Raw genomic sequence first — 20006 nt, 5'->3', positions numbered from 1 at the left:
TGAAGCACCCTCCCCCATCTCCATCTGGAGATAAATTTATTATTCGAAGCCATCATTGGAGGGCTCCTCCCTGTTCCACCACTGCCGCCAGCGGAGGTTGGTCAGCAATGCAGGAGGCCTAGCTGGTGCCTGTAGCAGAGGCCAGGCCTCTGGTCTTCCCTTGCTGAGCTTCCTGCCCACACCCCGACGGTCCACGTCTGCATGGGCACCGAAGGCTCTGCACATGCACGGAGGTCCTCGGGGAACTTGTGCGGAGGTGGCCCGAGTGTCCAGTCCTTACCGCCCACCCCTCCCCACCGGCCTCCCGAGCTTCCTCCTCCTCTTGGCTGCCTCAGACTCACTCCTCTCTTCTCTCCCAGCATCACCTCTTCAGTGAGATCCAGTTCCCTAAAAGACGAGAGAAAGCATTGCAGTAGCTTCCTTCTTCTGCTTGGAGGATGGAGAGAGGGAAATGCAAATGGCCTCACTAACTTCTTGAAACTAGAGAGGTGAGCAGGAAGGGAAAAAACGTTGAAAATGCGGTGCAAATTAATTATCTCAGTAAATCATCCCGCTGCAGATTTCTATGTAATTTACAGGCCAGGCAGAGGGGCAGCAGAGCAGGGGATTAAATGCTTTGATTCTTGCTTCTACCTCTTGCTATCCACGTGGCCTTGCCTCAGCTTCCTCAAAGATGGTGGTAACTGTACCTCCCCGGCAGTGATGCTGTGAGGGGCAGCTGAGTCCACACGTGTACAGCGCTGGGCACAACGATGAGGCGCCCTGAGCACTTGGTAATCGTTAGCGGCGGTTATTATTAAAGCTCTACTTTCACTGACACCACGTTCAGCGCCCGACTACACCAACAATGTCGGTTCTTTTCTCGGACTAACAATAGCTTCCTCTCCACAACCAATAAGCGAGGAAAAAAGCAGGACGACGGGGTGAGGAAAGGGAGACTCATCCCATGCTCAGTGCACTGACGGAGGTGTTGGAGGCTGATCTCTGCCTGCCCAGATGACCCAGGAGAAGGGACTATTCTAGTTGTGATGCTGTTGCTGTTAGAACAAGCTCAGGAATCTTACAGGAAGGGCAGTGGGACATGTTCTTCACAGATGGAGCTTGTCACCACCAGAGGTGTGTGTTTTGCCAGTGGAGAGACCACTGGACCAGGAGTCTTCCCGACTCTTCAGCTGGCTTCCTCTCTCAACTCTTTTCTTTTTTTAGTAAATTTACTTGTTTTATTTATTTATTTTTGGCTGTGTTGGGTCTTCGTTGCTGCACACGGGCTTTCTCTAGTTGTGGCGAGCGAGGGCTACTCTTTGTTGAGGTGCGTGGGCTTCTCACTGCGGTGGCTTCTCCTGTTGTGGAGCATGGGCTCTAGGCACGTGGGCTTCAGTAGCTGTGGCACGTGGGCTCAGGAGTTGTGGCTCACGGGCTCTAGAGCGCAGGCTCAGTAGTTGTGGCGCACGGGCTTAGTTGCTCCGCGGTGTTTGGGATCTTCCTGGACCAGGGATCGAACCTGTGTCCCCTGCATTGGCAGGTGGATTCTTAACCACTGCGCCACCAGGGAAGTACCCCTCTCTCAACTCTTTGTGTCACTGCCTTATAGGTGTCCTCCCTGCCCCCTGATTTAAATTAGCTCCTACCTATCATTCTCTCTTGTAATTTCTTGTTCTTTATTATTAGCCTTTAGCCTTTATTCAGTTTTTAATCATGGATACTTTGCGTGTTTATTTGTTTAGCATCTTCTCTCAGTAGATTACATAGCTCTAGAGGGCCGGGATTAAGCGTGTTTTATGGACCAAGTGCAATCACTTAACCTCAACTTTTTAATCTGCTAAATGAGGACGGTAATACTACTTTTGCATACCTCGCTGAGCTGTGAAATTAAAAAAGATAATGCATGTGAACTTCCTTGTAAATCATGAAACATCTTGCAAATATTAGTTATGCTCAGTGACATGTCTACTTGAATGTACATCTCAAGCTGAACACTTGTGAAATGAACTCCCAGGCAGATTACCATTTTGTTAAATGAGATAATGGAGGAAAGTGCTCACAGCAAGACACACACTGTGATGGCTCTTGATGTCTAAAGAGGTTGGCAGCCCCAGCCTCTAGAAATATGATAGTCACTCAGTCCATCTGTAGTGGGCTTGAAATAGTTAAAGAGGAGCATGCCCATGGCTGGAGATGTCTAAACACAAGCCACAGTGAGTAACCCAGAGCGCATCCATTCTGCACACTGAAGGAGGATTCGCAAGTTCATTCTCAACTAAGATGTTCCTTTCCTACCAAGAGGCCAGGATGGGGAGTATGACACCTTCCCCTGCCCTGTGGCAGAGAGACACAGGGAGGGAGGGAAGACATTTCCAGAAGAATGGCTGCTGCCGCCAGCATTTCACAGAAGGCACACGGGAGGAACATGAATCTCCTTAAGTTCAAACACTGAACAGATATGTGCAGTATCACATTTGGAACAGGACGGATGTAGTTGATGAATATGTTAATCCTGGGCTTAGATTTTTCTGCTTTTGATGGACCAGCGAGGAAATGAGAAATGATCCTTTCTCATGGCCAGTGTGGTGCATGAATCACTGAGGCTGGGAACCCAAAGATCAGATGATGTTAAACCAGAGAGACAAAAATAATAGATAAGATTGGACCGACGCAGACCCACCTTCCTTCACTAGGCCGTTCTCAGGTGTTACTGAGTCCATGTTTGTACTGCTCATGGCAGGACGGGCAAATCAATCGAGAGACCGAGGTGTTGGGGCAAGGAGTGGCGACTTTATTCAGAAAGCCAGCAGACGGAGAAGATGGGTGTCCCAAAGAACCATCTTCCCCGAGTTAGAATTCAGGCTTCTTTTATACTAAAAGGGGAGGGGGTGAAGCCTTAGTTCTGATCCAGCTCTGGAGGGGGTGTGTTAGTTTCTTCCTTCCTGCAGCCATTCACAGGTGGGCCTGGTCAGAATGTTTCCTGTGAGCTAAACAAAGGTATTTTAGCTTAACTCTCATTACCTGGGAGGTAGGGTTCCCAGAGATGGGCCATTATGTTAATTTTAGCTTATAGGCAACATCCCTTTAGTGATTGACTTGTAATAGAATGCAGAGGTTTTTCCCTATTACACAGGTTTTGTCCTGTTTCTCAGGGAGGAAGGATGAAGAGATGACACCATAACTATGCTGGGTATTCCTTGTTGTTTGGTGTGTATGTAATTATGGTGTAACTGACTACTTAGTAAATTGTGTAGAGTATGTTTGCACATTTTATGGAGTCCCTGGCTCTCCCAGGACCCCAGATTCCCCGTTGTTTGCAGGGAGCCCAGTTTTTCCCCAGGTCTTGGGCTTGGGACTGAATGAGCGTCAGTCACTGTGTCCTTATACATAGAAACAAAGGTGAGCAGTGAGCCCAGGAGAGGCAACAGGTAAAGGGAGGATAGGTAACAGGTCAAAGGGAATAGAAATTGGCCCTAGGATGGGGGCAGGAAGATGGACCAGACACTGGATCCACAAGAAGACGAAGCCCCGTCACAGATGCACGTCAAGACACACGGACAAAGACCAAGGTTGAGAAGCTGGGTAAGCAAAGGTCACACACAACGGGACACAGGAGGACATGGGCTGGTGACCACACATGCCAGGGAGGTGAGAATTAGAAGGAGAGGGGGGTAAAAATCTGTAATAAATTAAAAAAATATATCTTAATTTGTTAAATGAATGATTGCCACTAGTGTAATTGTCTTATCTTAGCCCCAGAAGATTGGGGTTAACTTTACTCTCATCTATCATGGGACTGCAGCCACAGAAAGGGGCTTCTCTCAGGCCCTGTACTGCAGGCGTCCACCTGGGTTCAATCTACACTTTTTTTCCAAACCTAATCCACCTGCTATGAGGAACGTGCTGCAACAGAGATAAGTACAGGGCACTGTGAGTAGAAGCTGGGGAGTGAGGGGAGGCCTATGGAAACCTGTTACCATGTGGAGGGAGAAGCCCAGACGCAGCAGGCTGTGATGGGGTGCTGTGGCCAGAGGCCAGGCTGGTACCCTGTGCTTGAGGACCGGGGAAAGCAAGCAGCACAGAGAGGGCTTGGAGAGGCAAACCCAGACGAGAGGCTGAGGGCAAGGCGGGTAACTGAGTCTAACTTCACCATTTTGCCCAAGTTGGGCTCTGATCTCTAGAGCAGGTGGGACAGCTCCTCAAACACAAGTCACCCCTGATCTGCCCTTCTCAGTCCGGGGAGGAGTGCGCTCCAGGCCACCGCAAAGGTAAATATGAGAAGAGTCGCCTGAAAGTAAACAGGGCAGCAAAAGGGATCTGGGAAAGCGAAAGCAGAGTCTGAGAGCGGGAGCACGAAGTCAGGAGCCGGGAGAGGTGGAGGCGTGGGTCCTTTCTCCTGGAGAGACAGGGGAGCTTTGTGCGCTGGCCTCGCATCTCCGGCTGCGCGCGGCCGGGCCGGGGCCATGCGAGGGCCGCTCCTCTCCACGCTTCTCTTGGCTGCTCTGTCACAGGTACGTCCTGGCTCTCCCACCACTGCTTCCCCCAGGGGATGCGGCGACTCCTATTTCCTCAGGTCAGAGATAAAAAGGAAGAGGAGCTGGGGGAAGAGGAGGGATGCATTCCTTGTGGAAATGCTTGCGGACGAATAGGGAGCCATTTTCCTCTCCAAATCGAGTCCTGCTTTGGTTCATTAGCTTCGGGGAAGAGTGAAAAACATTTCTCCCTTTCGGGGAAGGGCACTTAATCCTGCTTCCGATATGTTTGAACAGCTCCCAGATTTTCATACGGTGTATTTCTTACTGGAGTCCGCTGGCACACGCACTTGGGGAGCAGCAGCCCTGCGGGCGGGGTGGCTGTGGTCCTCTGCGGGCGCCAGCCCCGGCAGAAGGCCCAGAGACGCTGGAAAAAGTGATCCTAATGGCTCTCTTCAGCTAAGCCTGTCCTTGTAGGAAAGGAGCTTTTCGGAGCAAACATATTTTTAAAACATTCTATTTCTTTTTTCTTAACCTGTGAGTTTTTCACTTTTCATGAAAAGGAATCAGTCCACGGGATTTTTAAGTATTTCACACAGCAGACCAAAGGGAAGTTTAATTTAATATGAGCAATTCTTTGCTTTAGTATTTTTTATTAGGACCATTAAAACAGGGTGACTTATTTATGGATTTATTTACATGGTGGAGGTTTTCGCTAGCCCAGAGGACAGAGCTTTTGAAACGTGGTTATTTAGAATACAGGGATGTGTCTGTGAGTTAATTTGATTGAGGCAGTAAGTAGTAGATGTATTTTAGAAAACAAGGGGTTGAAAATTGTTATATGTGGAGAGATTGAAGATTTTAAAAGGGTCATAACAAGAATGTCAGTGGTACCATTTTGTGGAGGGGTGTGCTTCCCCAGTAGGGGTGAGATGGGGCTGCCTATTGCCTATTCCACTGCTCTTGAGAAAAATCCTGTCGTTTTTGTTGACTGAGAACTACAGCATCTCCCTAAACAGCAAATATTCCAACAGAGAGAGATGTGCCCAAAGTAAAAAACAAAAACAAACACAAAAAGGGGTTATATAGAGAGCAACAAGAAAATATTATGCTTAATTGCAAAGTTAAGGGTCTGATAATACCTACCATTTATAGAAAATCTACTATGTGCCATGCACTGTGCTATGCACTTTAGTCATTATCTTAATCCTCAAAATAACCTTGCGAAGTGGATATTATTAGCCCTGTTTTACAGAGGAGGATTGAGGCTCAAAGATCAAATAAATGAAAGTTATCTAAATCCCAGAGCTATACTAAAGCTCAGCTCTGTGGTCAAGACCCCTCATTGTTTCTGTTGTATTATTCTGATGATTCTTTTGTTGTCTGAGCTTTTTTTTTAATATAAATTTATTTTATTTATTTATTTTTGGCCGCATTGGGTCTTCGTTGCTGCACACGGGCTTTCTCTAGTTGCGGTGAGCGGGGGCTACTCTTCGTTGCGTTGCACGGGCTTCTTGTTGTGGTGGCTTCTCTTGCTGTGGAGCACGGGCTTCAGTAGTTGTGACATGTGGGCTCAGTAGTTGTGGCTCACGGGCTCTAGAGCGCAAGCTCAGTAGTTGTGGCGCAGCATGGGCTTAGTTGCTCCGCGGCATGTGGGATCTTCCCAGACCAGGGCTTGAACCCGTGTCCCCTGCATTGGCAGGCGGATTCTCAACCACTGCGCCACCGGGGAAGCCCTGTCTTGAGCTTTTGATTTTGAAAACAATCAAAATGTCTGAAGAAAAAATTATATACAGTTTTTTACATTTACCCACATATTTGCCGTTTCTGGGACCCTCAATTTCTTCCTGTATTTCTAAAGTACTGTCTATTGTAATTTTCCCTTCAGACTGAAGAGCTTCCTTTAGTATTTCTTGCGAGACAGGTATGCTAGCAACAATTTCTCTCAGCTTTTGTGTATCTGGAAATGTCTTTAATCTTACCTTCATTTTTAAAAGATAATTCCACTGGAGAAAGAACCTCAGGCTGACAGTTGTTTTTCTTTCGACATTGTGTCTGGAGGCCTTGTTCTCCTTCTCTACCTCCTTTTTTAAAGACATAGTTTTCTTGGCGTAGTTTCAGGGTCACAGCAAGTTTGAGAGGCAGGTACAGAGATTTCCTGTGCACTGCCTCCCCTCCACCCGGATTATCAGTGTCCCCCACAAAAGTGGTACACAACTGATGAACCACACTGGCACATCATAACCATCCAGAGTCCATCACTTACATTACGGTTCACTCTTGGTGTTGTACCTTCTGAGTTTGGACAGATGTGTAATGACATGTATCCACTATGACAGTGTTGTACAGAGTATTTTCGCTGCCCTAAAAATCCTCTGTGCCCCACCTATTTATCCCTTCCCCCAACCCCTGGCAACCGCTGATCTTTTTACTGTCTCCATAGTCTTGCCCTTTCCAGAATGTCATATAGTTGGAGTCATACAGTATGTAGCCTTTTCAGATTGACTTCTTTCACTTAGTGATATGCATGTCTTTTCAAGGCTTGATAGCTCATTTCCTTTTAGCACTGAATAATGTTCCACTGTCTGGATGTATCACAGTTTATCCACTCACCTATTGAAGAGCATCTTGGTTTCCTTCTTTTGAGGAGAAGTCAGATCTCATACTTATTGTTATTCTCCTGTGTGTAATACTCCCCCTTTCTCGGGCTGATTCCAAGATATTCTCTTTATCCTTAGTTTTCAACCGTGTTACCTTGTGACCTTGGAGATCATACAGAAATGCTTCCAGACTGGAAAGATAAACAGGTGTCCCCAGGTGGGAAGTATGGGGAGCGGGCACTTCATTAGAGGGAGCAACGTGAGGAAAAGCCTGACCTCAGAGGAGGATAAACTGACCTGGTGCCTCTTGTCAGGTGCATGGCATAGGAGAGAGTGCATTGAGTGCTACCGCTAGAGAGGAGGGCAGGGACCAGCACACAGAGGGTTTAGATACCATGCTCAGAAGTTTGGACCATATACTGTTGACAGTGGGGAGCCACTGGATGGGCTTCAAGGAGGTGAGGAGTAAAATCAGATACAGTGGTTTTTTTTAAAATTAAAATTTTTTTAAAATTTTATTTGTTTTTTATACAGCACGTTCTTATTAGTTATCCATTTTATACCTATTAGTGTATGCATGTCAATCCCAATCTCCCAATCCATCACACCACCACCTTCTCCCCCCACACCACTTTCCCCCCCTTGGTGTCCATACGTTTGTTCTCTACATCTGTGTCTCAATTTCTGCCCTGCAAACAGGTTCATCTGTACCATTTTTCTAGGTTCCACGTATGTGCGTTAATATACAATATTTGTTTTTCTCTTTCCGACTTACTTCACTCCATATGACAGTCTCTAGATCCATCCACGTCTCAACAAATGACCCAATTTCATTCCTTTTTATGGCTGAGTAATATTCCATTGTATATATATACCACAACTTCTTTATCCATTCATCTGTCGATGGGCATTTAGGTTGCTTCCATGACCTGGCTATTGTGAATAGTGTTGCAATGAACACTGGGGTGCATGTGTCTTTTTGAATTATGGTTTTCTCTGAGTATACGCCCAGTAGTGGGGATTGCTGGGTCATATGGTAATTCTACTTTTAGTTTTTTAAGGAACCTCCATACTGTTCTCCATAGTGGCTGTATTAATTTACATTTCCACCAACAGTGCAAGAGGGTCGCCTTTTCTCCACACCCTCTCCAGCATTTGTTGATTGTAGATTTTCTGATGATGCCCATTCTAACTGGTGTGAGGTGATACCTCACTGTAGTTTTGATTTGCATTTCTCTAATAATTAGTGACGTTGAGCTGCTTTTCATGCGCTTCTTGGCCATCTGTATGTCTTCTTTGGAGAAATGTCTATTTAGGTCTGCCCATTTTTTGATTGGGTTGTTTGTTTTTTTAATACTGAGCTGCATGTGCTGTTTATATATTTTGGAGATTAATTCTTTGTCCATTGATTCGTTTGCAAATATTTTCTCCCATTCTAAGGGTTGTCTTTTCGTCTCGTTTGTAGTTTCCTTTGCTTTGCAAAAGGTGTGAAGTTTCATTAGGTCCCATTTGTTTATTTTTGTTTTTATTTCCATTACTGTAGGAGGTGGATCAAAAAAGATCTTGCTGTGATTTATGTCAAAGAGTGTTCTTCCTATGTTTTCCTCTAAGAGTTTTATAGTGTCCAGTCTTACATTTAGGTCTCGAATCCATTTTGAGTTTATTTTTGTGTATGGTGTTAGGGAGTGTTCTAATTTCATTTTTTTACTGGTAGCTGTCCAGTTTTCCTAGCACCACTTATTGAAGAGACTGTCTTTTCTCCATTGTATATCCTTGCCTCCTTTGTCATCGATTAGTTGACAACAGGTATGTGGGTTTATCTCTGGGCTTTCTATCCTGTTCCATTGATCTATATTTCTGTTTTTGTGCCAGTACCATATTGTCTTGATTACTGTAGCTTTGTAGTATAGTCTGAAGTCAGGGAGTCTGATTCTTCCAGCTCTGTTTTTCTCCCTCAAGACTGCTTTGGGGGCTTCCCTGGTGGCGCAGTGGTTGAGAATCTGCCTGCCAATGCAGACGACACAGGTTCGAGCCCTGGTCTGGGAAGATCCCACATGCCATGGAGCAACTGGGCCCGTGAGCCACAATTACTGAGCCTGCGCGTCTGGAGCCTGTGCTCCGCAACAACAGAGGCCGTGATAGTGAGAGGCCTGCGCACCGCGATGAAGAGTGACCCCCACTTGCCACAACTAGAGAAAGCCCATGCACAGAAATGAAGACCCAACACAGCCATAAATAAATAAATAAATACATTGTGTATTATTTAAAAAAAAAAAAAAAAAGACTGCTTTGGCTATTTGGGGTCTTTTGTGTGTCCATACAAATTTTATTTGTGAATTCTATCAAACATTTAAAGAAGAGCTAACACCCATCCTTCTCAAACTCTTCCAAAAAAATCACAGAGGAAGGAACACTCCTAAACTCATTCTATGAGGCCACCATCACCCTGATACCAAAACCAGACAAAGATACTACAAAAAAGAAAATTACAGACCAATATCATTGATGAATATAGATGCAAAAATCCTCAACAAAATACTAGCAAACAGAATCCAACAACACATGAAAAGGATCATACACCATGATCAAGTGGGATTTATCCCAGGGATGCAAGGATTCTTCAATATACACGAATCAATCGATGTGATATATCATAGTAACAAACTGAAGAATAGAAACCATATGATCATCTCAATAGATGCAGAAAAAGCTTTTGACAAAATTCAACACCCATTTATGATAAAAACTCTCCAGAAAGTGGGCATAGAGGGAACCTACCTCAACGTAATAAAGGCCATTTACGACAAACCCACAGCAAACATCCTTCTCAATGGTGAAAAACTGAAAGCATTTCCTCTAAGATCAGAAACAAGACAAGAACTGCTTCACTCTGTTATAAAGCAGAAACTAACACACCATTGTAAAGCAATTATACCCCAATAAATATGTTAAAAAAAAAAAAAAAGAAGACAAGGATGTCCACTCTCACCACTATTATTCAGAATAGTTTTGGAAGTCCTAGCCATGGAAATCAGAGAAGAAAAAGAAAGAAAAGGAACACAAATTGGAAAAGAAGAAGTAAAACTGTCACTGTTTGCAGATGACATGATACTATACATAGAGCATCCTAAAGATGCCACCAGAAAACTACTAGAGCTCATCAATGAATTTGGTAAAGTTGCAGGATGCAAAATTAACGCACAGAAATCTCTTGCATTCCTATACACTAATGATGAAAAATCTGAAAGAGAAACGAAGGAAACACTCCCCTTTACCATTGCAACAAAAAAAATAAAATACCTAGGAATGAACCTACCTAGGGAGACAAAAGACCTGTATGCAGAAAACTATAAGACACTGATGAAAGAAATTAAAGATGATACCAACAGATGGAGAGAGGTACCATGTTCTTGGGTTGGAAGAATCAACATTGTGAAAATGACTCTACTACCCAAAGCAATCTACAGATTCAATGCAATCCCTGTCAAATTACCAATGGCATTTTTTACAGAACTAGATACAGTGTTTTTTGTTTGGTTTTGTTTTTTTGTGTGGAGATGCTGGGGACCAACAGATATGTTTTTTAAGAGCTCCTTAAAGCTATGACATGGTAGATCTGTTGAAGTCATTCTTGAGGGAGGGAGACCGGTTAGGAACTTACTGCAGTAGTACTTGGTAGCAGTGAAAATGAGGGAAGAGTGACTAGTTTTAGGGCTATAAGGATGATAAGCAGGATTAGTTGTTAAATGACTGTGAGAGGTGAGGGAGAGGAAGATGACCTGGACGACTCCTAGCTTCCTATCTCCAGGGTATGGAGAAGCTGTCTCGGGTGGGTGGGGCAATGTTGAGTTTGGGACGTGAGTTTTTCCTGTAGGACGTTCTAGTGGAGACGTCCAGTAGGCAGCCAGCTATATGGGTCTGCACTCAGCGGGGCAGTCCTGGATGGAAATTTAGATTTGAAGCTGCATAGGGTTGAAAATGACGGCAAGGGGGTTGATGAGATGGTCAAGAGACAGTGTGCAGGGTGAGAACAGCAATATATTAAGGCCACGAAACACCAGTGAGCTTAGATCTAAGTCAAATGCAGGGTAACAGGAGCCTGCAAAGGAGATTGAGAAAGTATGTCCAGAGGTAGGGGTAGAACTGGGCAGGGGGTTGGGGCTGGTGTCATGAAAGTCAAGAGGGGAGGACGGAAAGTTCATGAACATGAGCCCATCTGAGAGGCCACCGAACCCGGCAAGGGGTCCCTGGTAACCACGTCTGAACCTGGGCAAGAATGCGAAGCAGGCGCTCGCTGTGTGTGTGTAGCCTTGATATTCTGCCCCTGTACATTCGGGATTTCCATCGTTCCTCCTCGTCCTTCAGAAGCCCAGCACTGTATCCTCAAAGTCTATTCTCACATGGTATATTCAACTCAAATAGTAGCTGAAAGTGTTACTCTGGGGAATACATGTCTCATCAGTGGTAAGAAAAAAGGCTGGGCTTCCCTGGTGGTGCAGTGGTTGAGAGTCCGCCTGCCGATGCAGGGGACACGGGTTCGTGCCCTGGTCCGGGAAGATCCCACATGCCGCGGAGCAGCTGGGCCCGTGAGGCATGGCCGCTGGGCCTGCGCGTCCGGAGCCTGTGCTCCGCAACGGGAGAGGCCACAGCAGTGAGAGGCAAAGTCTGAAGATTTAATGGTGGAATTTCAAACAGATACTTTTAAATGCAGGCTTGTTTTTGGGTTTTTTTCTGATTCTGACTTGCTTTTTTTTTTTTTTTTTCTCCTTGCGTTATGCGGGCCTCTCACTGTTGTGGCCTCTCCCATTTGCGGAGCACAGGCTCCGGACGCGCAGGCTCAGTGGCCATGGCTCACGGGCCCAGCCGCTCCGCGGCATGTGGGATCCTCCCGAAACGGGGCACGAACCCGTGTCTCCTGCATCGGCAGGCGGACTCTCAAGCACTGCGCCACCAGGGAAGCCCCTGACTTGCTTTTTCATTGTCCAAACTTTTTCTTTTTTTTTTATTAGCTACCTATTTTATACATATTAGTGTATATATGTCAATCCCAATCCCCCAATTCATCTCCCCCCAACCGCTTTCCCCACTTGGTGTCCCTTAAATGTAGGGATTTTGAGTTGGAAAGAGGTTTAGGATGTCTGAATCAGTCCAGCTGCCTTCAGTTCCATCAGATAAAAATTGAGAGTTAATTGCAGAAATTACTTGCCAGGCACTGTGCTAAGTGCCAGTTGTACACCAGCAAGTGAACCTCAAGTCCCTGTGGTTGGGTAGCTTTAGGGTGAGTGGAAAAGACAGGCACTTATACACTAAGTTCAGTACACCGACAGGTAAAAGGGAGCATGGAGAGGTTATAGAAAGTCTTCTGGAGAAGGTGGTAACTCAGGGAAGGAGTGGGGGCAGGTAAAGAAGGTTACAGGTAGAAGGAACAGCCTCAGATATGCAGGGAACCGCAGGCACTTTCACTTGCTAGAAGCTAAGGAATCTAAGGAACGCAAGAGACGAGGAGGGCCCTGAACGTTGTGCTCAGGAGCTTGGACTTCCCTGCAGGTCGCTGACCTTCGGGTGTGAGGGATGAAGGAGATGGAACAGGTGAGGTTGATCTCAGCTTCCTGGCTTGGGGAACTCAGGGGATGATGCCACCATTCACTAAAATGGGGACTAGCTGAGAGCAGTTTCTTGTGGGGAGGGAGAAAGTGAGGTGCTTGTGGGACATCAAAGTGGGATATACCCTGTAGAGATGAATGAGTTAGTTGTGAGCTCAGGGGGAGAGTCTGGGTTAGAGAGGATAAACAGATGCAGAGATTCAGTGAACTGTTCAATATCAAAGCTGGTTGGTGGCAAGACCTGGCCTAGGGAAGGGAGGAAGGTAAGGATTGAGAGCTCAGGCCCTGGAAGCTGCCTGCGTGGTGTAAGTCCCTCTTTTTCCACTTACTTGATATGCGACCTGGTGTAGGTTAAGCAATCAGAGCCCCATAGCCCTCCCTTGTAAAATGGGGTGTATTGTTTCCTATTGCTACAGTCTTCAAACAGTACAGATTTATTATCTTACAGTTCTGGCATCTGTAGTCTGGAAACAGAGCTAGAATCAAGGCAGGGCTGTGTTCCTTCCGGGGAGTCTAGGGGAGAATCTGTCCTTTGCCTTTTCCAGCCTTTATAATCTGCCTGCATTCCTTGGATTGTGATGCCCCCCTTCAGCAGCAGCATCGTGTTACCTCTGCTTCTAGCATCACATCTTCTCTGACACACCTGCCTCTCTCCTTCCCGTGTAAGGAAGAGTAGATTGGAGGGGAGAATTGGGAGTTTGTTTTTGGTCATGTGAATTTTGCTATACCTGTCAAATATCTAAGTGGAGATCTGTTAAGTAGGCAGTTTGAGTTCAGAAGAGAGGCCTGGGTGGAGATATGAGATACAGTGAGGGAAGTTACTTCAGAGGTCTTTACCCACAGGGGGTTTCAGTGTTTAGAGATGAAGATGATGAGAAGAAACTAGCAGAGGAGACTGAGGAGCCAGCAGTGAGAAAGGAGGAGAGAGAGTCCTGTGTTGGAAGCTGAGTGCAGAGAAGTTTAAGGAGCGAGTGATCATGTCAAATACTGATAGATACTATTACAATTCACCACACCGTGTTCTCGTACTCTGGGGGAAATCTATTTCCAGAAAACCTCTGAAATTAGTCTGAGGAACCATTTCTAACATCACCTTTGTTGTCAAATGAAGTTCTACTGCAGGGCCCAGGGCACTGGGCTGTTAGACACGGCGCCCGAAGGAAGGGCTGGTGACGTAGCAGAAGTGCACCATCGTCAACAGTTTTGTCACTGGCCCTGTCAGTGCGCTCACCAGAAGCCCAGCTGCCCTCCTGGAGTGAGCCTGGTGAGGGATGGCTGTGGATGCTGTAAAATCTGTGCCAGGCAACCAGGGGACACCTGCAACGAAGCTGACCTCTGCGACCCCCACAAAGGGCTGTACTGTGACTACTCGGCAGACGGGCCTACGTACGAGACTGGAGTGTGTGCATGTAAGTGTTTCCTTCTGCACTGGCTGGCGAATGTGGAGTCTAGACAGGATTTTTGTCTGCAGTTGTTACTTTGGAATAATCAGCTTAATGTGACTAAATACGAGGTGGGTTTAGTTTCCATGCACCAGTGAGACTAGCCTTCTCATATTGGACACCATGTGAAATGAGCAGATGTTACACACACATTCAGAAACCTGTTACTTTTATTGTATTGAAATGATCTTGCAGTTCTTCTCAGGTAATTGCTTTTAATGATAAAAATAGGAGAAATTATGTAACAGTCTGACTCATTAAAGTGCCACAAATGACACCTTTTGTTACTGTCAGAAGCAATCTGAATTCAACCTTTTCTGTGACTAAAAAATAATCTTTTTTAAAATGTAAGGATGTATATCTAGTATTCAGACATACAGCTTTAATCTCAGCCTTCCCAACTAACCATCAAATTACTGTACTTTTAAAATTTATTTAAAAGTACAGTATTATTTAAAAGTATTTTTATTTTTGGCTGAATTGGGTCTTCGTTGCTGCACACGGGCTTTCTCTAGTTGCAGCGAGCGGGGGCTACTCTTCGTCGCGGTGCGCGGGCTTCTCATTGCGGTGGCTTCTCTTGTTGCGGAGCACGGCCTAGAGCTCGCAGGCTCTAGAGGGCAGGCTCAGTAGCTGTGGCACACGGGCTTAGTTGCTCCACAGCTTGTGGGATCTTCCTGGACCAGGGCTCGAACCCATGTCGCCTGCATTGGCAGACGGATTCTTCACCACTGCACCACCAGGGAAGCCCAAGTTACTGTACTTTTTACTGAGGCACATTTGTAAAAAAAGAAGGTAGGGGCACCCCACATCACAACAGGATCCTCAGCTTTATGGGCCTTAGCTCTGGAGACTGCTTGAGACCATCTAAACCTATGCCTTGACAATAATTCAGGATACCGATTTATTGAGGATTAAAAAAAAATTTTCTAAGGGAAGAGAAATACTCATGTCAGCTGGATGGTTAAGTTACACTGTAGAAAAGTCTAAGTGGGAAGGAAAACTACTAGCAGAAGTTTGGTTGTAAGTATGGAATGAGAGCACATCTCTGGAGTTGGACTGAATGTGTGGAACAGTTCAAGTTTATAGCCTGATGCCCCTGTCAGCACCTGACTATTGTATATTGGTTAAGAATGTAGGCTCTGGGTTCAAATTCTGAGTTCTGTCTGCTGAGTGACCTTGATCAAGTTGCTTAACCTCTCTGTGCCTCAGTTATATGTACTTCCTATTTTATAGAGTTGTTAGGAGGATCAAATGAAATGAAGACACAAAACCCAAAACACCTAACACAATAACTGGTATGTAGTAAATTCTCAAAAATGTTAGCTATTACTTATGGAAATTCAACAGGAAAAACATGATCAGACTGTGGCATTCAGGATACCCCTTTCTCCCAAACAGTGCCAGGCAAGGTATTTCATTAACCTAACAAACACTTAGTGAGCATCCACTACTGAGCTAGACACTGTGACCAGCAGGTGGGGACACAACAGGGAAAAAAGAGATACAGGTCCTCCCCTCGCAGAGTCAAACTTTATTGTGTCAGACAGATCTTTCCACAAGTGATTTTATGTACAATGTGATGAGTATTGTAACAGAGCACAGCCATGAGGATGGGGGTGGGGATGATCTATAACTGGGGTCACAAACTATGGCTCAGGGACCAAATCTGCCCCACAGTCTGTTTCTGTAAATAATGTTTTATCAGAGAACAGCCACACCAGTTCAGTTACATATAGTCTGTGGCTGCTTTACAATAGCAGGGTCTAGTAGTTGCAATAGAGACCGAATGGTCCATAAAGGCTTAAGATATAACTTTACAGAGAATGTGCTGATTCATCATTATAGAACAATGTTTTTTAAACTTTTTTTTGGTCTGAGGATCCCTTTAGTCTTAGAAATTAATGAGGACCCAAAGAGCTTTTGTTTATGTGAGTTACCTCTTGGTATTTAATGGATTAGAAATTTAAAAATATTTACTAATACATTTAAAAAGAACAAACCCATTGCAAATTAATAAGAATAATATATTTTTGAGAAAAAATTTTACTTTGAAAACAAAGAAATTTAGAGAAGAGTGGAAGTGGAATTGTTTTACATTTTTGCAAATCTCTCTAATGTCTAGCTTAACAGAAGATAGATTCTTACATCTCCTTCTGCATTCAATATATTGCTATATGTTGTTTTAGTTTGGAATACATGAAGGGATTCCAGCCTCACACAGATACGTTGTTGGAAAAGGAAGGAATATTTTAACAGACTTTTCAGATAATTGTGAATATTCTTTTTTCATATTATATTAAAACTTGAGAAGTGGAGTTTCTTAAAAATTAGCTGCATCACTGCTAATCGTGTGGAATCGGAAACCAAATCAATAAACTTTTCAAACTCTGTGACATTAAAATACATTCCTCTATTCAAAGACCCACTTGGAATGGGGCTTTTCCTCAAGTATAATTTTGTAATACCATGCATTGGTTATTTGGAAAATACCAGTTTGGAGCAATGGGTTATATGGATATTTAAAAAAATCACATTAGTTAGTACCAAAATTATCAGAAAAGTCTACATATTGGGTAGCTATAAAGATCTCAGTGGTGGACACAAGTTTTCCAAAATTCTAATTTTTGCTCAAAAGCTTAAATTCTGTCACTGACAACAAGTACTGTCAGTTGTTTTCCTTGAAGTGACAGGCTTGTTTCGTTGATTTTCAAGAAAATGTCTGCCAAATACTCAAGTCTGAATAACCATGAGGTATCTGTCAATAATTTCTTCAGGGGAAATTACCACTAAAAAAGTGGTTAGTTCGGCCCACAACCCAAACAATAACATAGGTGCTGTTCCTCGAGATAACTATTGTACTTTGGTACAATATCTAGAGAAAGGCTCTATGTAACTTCCTGCTTTGTCACACAGAATATTAAAAAGACATGTATATTTGACCACTCAGATTTAATAAAATTAGTAATTTCTACTGTGTCATTAAGGACATTCTTAGGTAGAACTAAGAACTTTAAAAAACAGTACATTTATGTACAAGTGTATGGCAAGGAAAAATAGTGACTAACCTGTACAGTTTGATTCACGCTAAAGTGCCAGCAGCAGTTTTAGCCACTGCTGCTTTTGCACCGTCAGCACAAATGTCAACACAGTGAAGTCAGTCACATCTTAGTATTCTGAAAAGGTTTTGACCTTCCAGTTCTGTGAAAGGTCATCAGCTACTATGCAGTATTGTAAACAAATTATGATTTCTTCACCATTCACTTATCCTAACTCCCTAGGAATATATCCCAGCCTGTTGTTGGGCATCAGGGGATATCTGTCTCACCAGCCATCAACCCAGCTCTGAGGTTTACAGTCATTATCCCAGTGCTATACTCATAGTGATTTTTTATTAACTTTACTCAAGAACAGGGAACAGGGTCTTAATTTTGAAGGTGACTACTCAGGGCTGATAATCTAACGATATAATGAAAATGTCTCATTTTCACTTTTTTTTTTTTTTTTGGCGGTACGCAGGCCTCTCACTGCTGTGGCCTCTCCCGTTGCGGAGCACAGGCTCCGGACGCGCAGGCTCAGCGGCTATGGCTCACGGGCCTAGCCGCTCCACGGCATGTGGGATCTTCCCGGACCGGGGCACGAACCCGTGTCCCCTGCATCGGCAGGCGGACTCTCAACCACTGTGCCACCAGGGAAGCCCTCATTTTCACTTTTTACAGATGCTCTGTGAAGGAGGTTTCAGATGTGGCCTAAAAAATTGAGAAGTATATTTCATAAAGGAGATAGCAATTTCCTCTATGGTTTATAACTGGAAGTCTAGACTATCAGTTATGGCTTCTTTGGTGATTTTGCTCTTTTCTCTTTTCAGACCTTGTAGCTGTGGGATGTGAGTTCAACAGGGTACATTATCATAATGGCCAAGTGTTTCAGCCCAATCCCCTGTTTAGCTGCCTCTGTGTGAGTGGGGCCATTGGATGCACACCTCTGTTCATACCAAAGCCGGCTGACAGGCACTGCTCTAGGGCTAAAGGTGGAAAGAAGACTGATCAGTCAAAATGTGGCCTGGGGTCATCACAACAGCAGCTGTCAACAAGCTACAAAACAATGCCAGGTACTCATAAGTAGAACTCTCTCTCATGTATGACTTCGCCTGGTTTTCTTTCACGTCCCTTTTATGTACCATAGGAACTAAGTAGGTACTTACTGATTGGTGATCAGTGTGAGATTTAGTTTGAGTGTGCCATCATACTCAGTCTCTACCTCAGGCAGGTATGCTCTGAGTATCTGTAAAGGGAACTTTATAATGTTTTAGATTTTTTCCTTTTTTTTTTCGGCCGCGCAGCTCATGGGATTTCAGTTCCCTGACCAGGGATTGAACCCACGCGATGGCAGAGAGCGCTGAATCCTAACCACTAGATCGCTAGGGAACTCCCCAAATATTCCAGTTTTTGAAAGCTCTACTAGGTCAGGAAAACTCTGAGTACCTCTACTTATTTCCATTTAACCTCTTCTCAGGCAAACTGACCAAATATTATCCACATGTACCCTGGCCTGGAAAAACTTTTATCTGTATTGTTCTATTATGGGCAAGAAGTATGAACCATCCAGTTCCAAAAATTTCCAAAGGCAACTTTTCCATATGGTTAAAGCAGAAATGGAAGGCTATGATCAAAAATATTTGAGGGTACGTTGATTTGTAAACATTTCTAAAAACAGATAAAATATAAAATTACCCTTTCATTCACTGAAAATGAAGCTTAACAATTACCAACTTCTCTAAATAAATGTGCACACAGGCATTTTAAAGTAGGTTACCCAGGTATGTGTGTAGTCAGAAACTCGTAATGAGAATCTTTATTACTCATCTGGAGCACCTGGCCATTTACAGTTGGCATCAGTATATTCACAAACCTTATAGTTTGGTCTGCTCTAAGCTAGCATCTTATTTAGGTGCCAGGGTTTTTTGGGGACAGGAGTTTCAAAAATGCCAGCAGATGAAGCACAGGTGAGGAAGGACTCAAAAAGGGCAATACTGATGCCTGGTTATTATTCACATCTGTGCTTTCATCCAGAAATTAAGAATGCCTTTTCTTGAAACTTGGAGCTTAGTAAATGAAAGGTGCCATGGAAATATGGAATACTTATGTATGCTAAAGACTCCTAAATTCACTTACGTGGATAGTTAATAAAAGCAACTATAATCAAAGAAATGAGTCTTAGATCTGTAAAAACGAATTCTTAAAGGAACATCCTCTGGGATTCCAATTATGCCAATTCAAAAAACTTTTAACAGGTTACGGCAAATCGGCATTCACCATCCGTGGTTTTCAGCTAACCGCGTGATACTGCTAATGCTCTAAAACTTTTGAAAATATAAGCCAAATTGTTTTTTTTTTTTAACAAATGTACAAGAACAGTTGATTTTCTGCATTGGATCTTAGTGACTCAGTGTTAAGTTCTTAGAACCCATGCGTGAACCTCCCTGGTGAGACCACTGTAGCAACAGCAGCTGTCCCCAAGGCCAGGCCTTTGGGTCACGGTCAAGTTGGTCTCATTTGTGAAGTCAGAGCAGTTTCAGTGGATTCACTTGGAACCTGGATGGAGGAGGCGTCAGATGCTCATTCTTAGTGGTCAGTACTTTGCTACAAAAAAATGAGAAAATCTCCCAAGTGCTCTCTGGTAATTAAAATATAGGCCTAGATATGTTTAAAAGGAAGTGTATGTTCAGTTTAATGTCTCTCCTCTGCTTAACTTTGAAACTGTACTTATGGGCCCAAACAGGAGTTTGCTTTCAAAGTTGAGCACAATGACACACGCATACTTTAAGATATATTTGTGATAGTAATTTATATACTTAATTAATTCCAGACAGTCTATGGTTGGAATCTAGCTTTTGCTTGGTCAGCAGGA

The 20006-nt window shown here is 44.1% G+C and overlaps 1 protein-coding gene across 1 annotated transcript in view; it reads left to right on the top strand.

Moving 5' to 3' along the window:
- Nucleotides 1-4445: 4445 nt before the first annotated feature.
- CCN6 (cellular communication network factor 6) overlaps nucleotides 4446-20006 on the top strand; it is an 18810-nt gene continuing 3249 nt past the window's right edge. Inside the window, exons 1-3 of the mRNA XM_007452595.1 lie at nucleotides 4446-4493; nucleotides 13769-14066; nucleotides 17965-18207. Of these exons, the coding sequence (XP_007452657.1) occupies nucleotides 4446-4493; nucleotides 13769-14066; nucleotides 17965-18207 (589 nt within the window). The remainder of the gene's footprint in view (nucleotides 4494-13768; nucleotides 14067-17964; nucleotides 18208-20006) is intronic.

Source organism: Lipotes vexillifer, unplaced genomic scaffold (assembly GCF_000442215.2).
Source record: "Lipotes vexillifer unplaced genomic scaffold, Lipotes_vexillifer_v1.1 scaffold463, whole genome shotgun sequence".
Lineage (NCBI taxonomy): Eukaryota > Metazoa > Chordata > Mammalia > Artiodactyla > Lipotidae > Lipotes > Lipotes vexillifer.
Note: the sequence above shows the minus strand (reverse complement) of the source record. Positions and strands in the feature narration are given on the sequence as shown.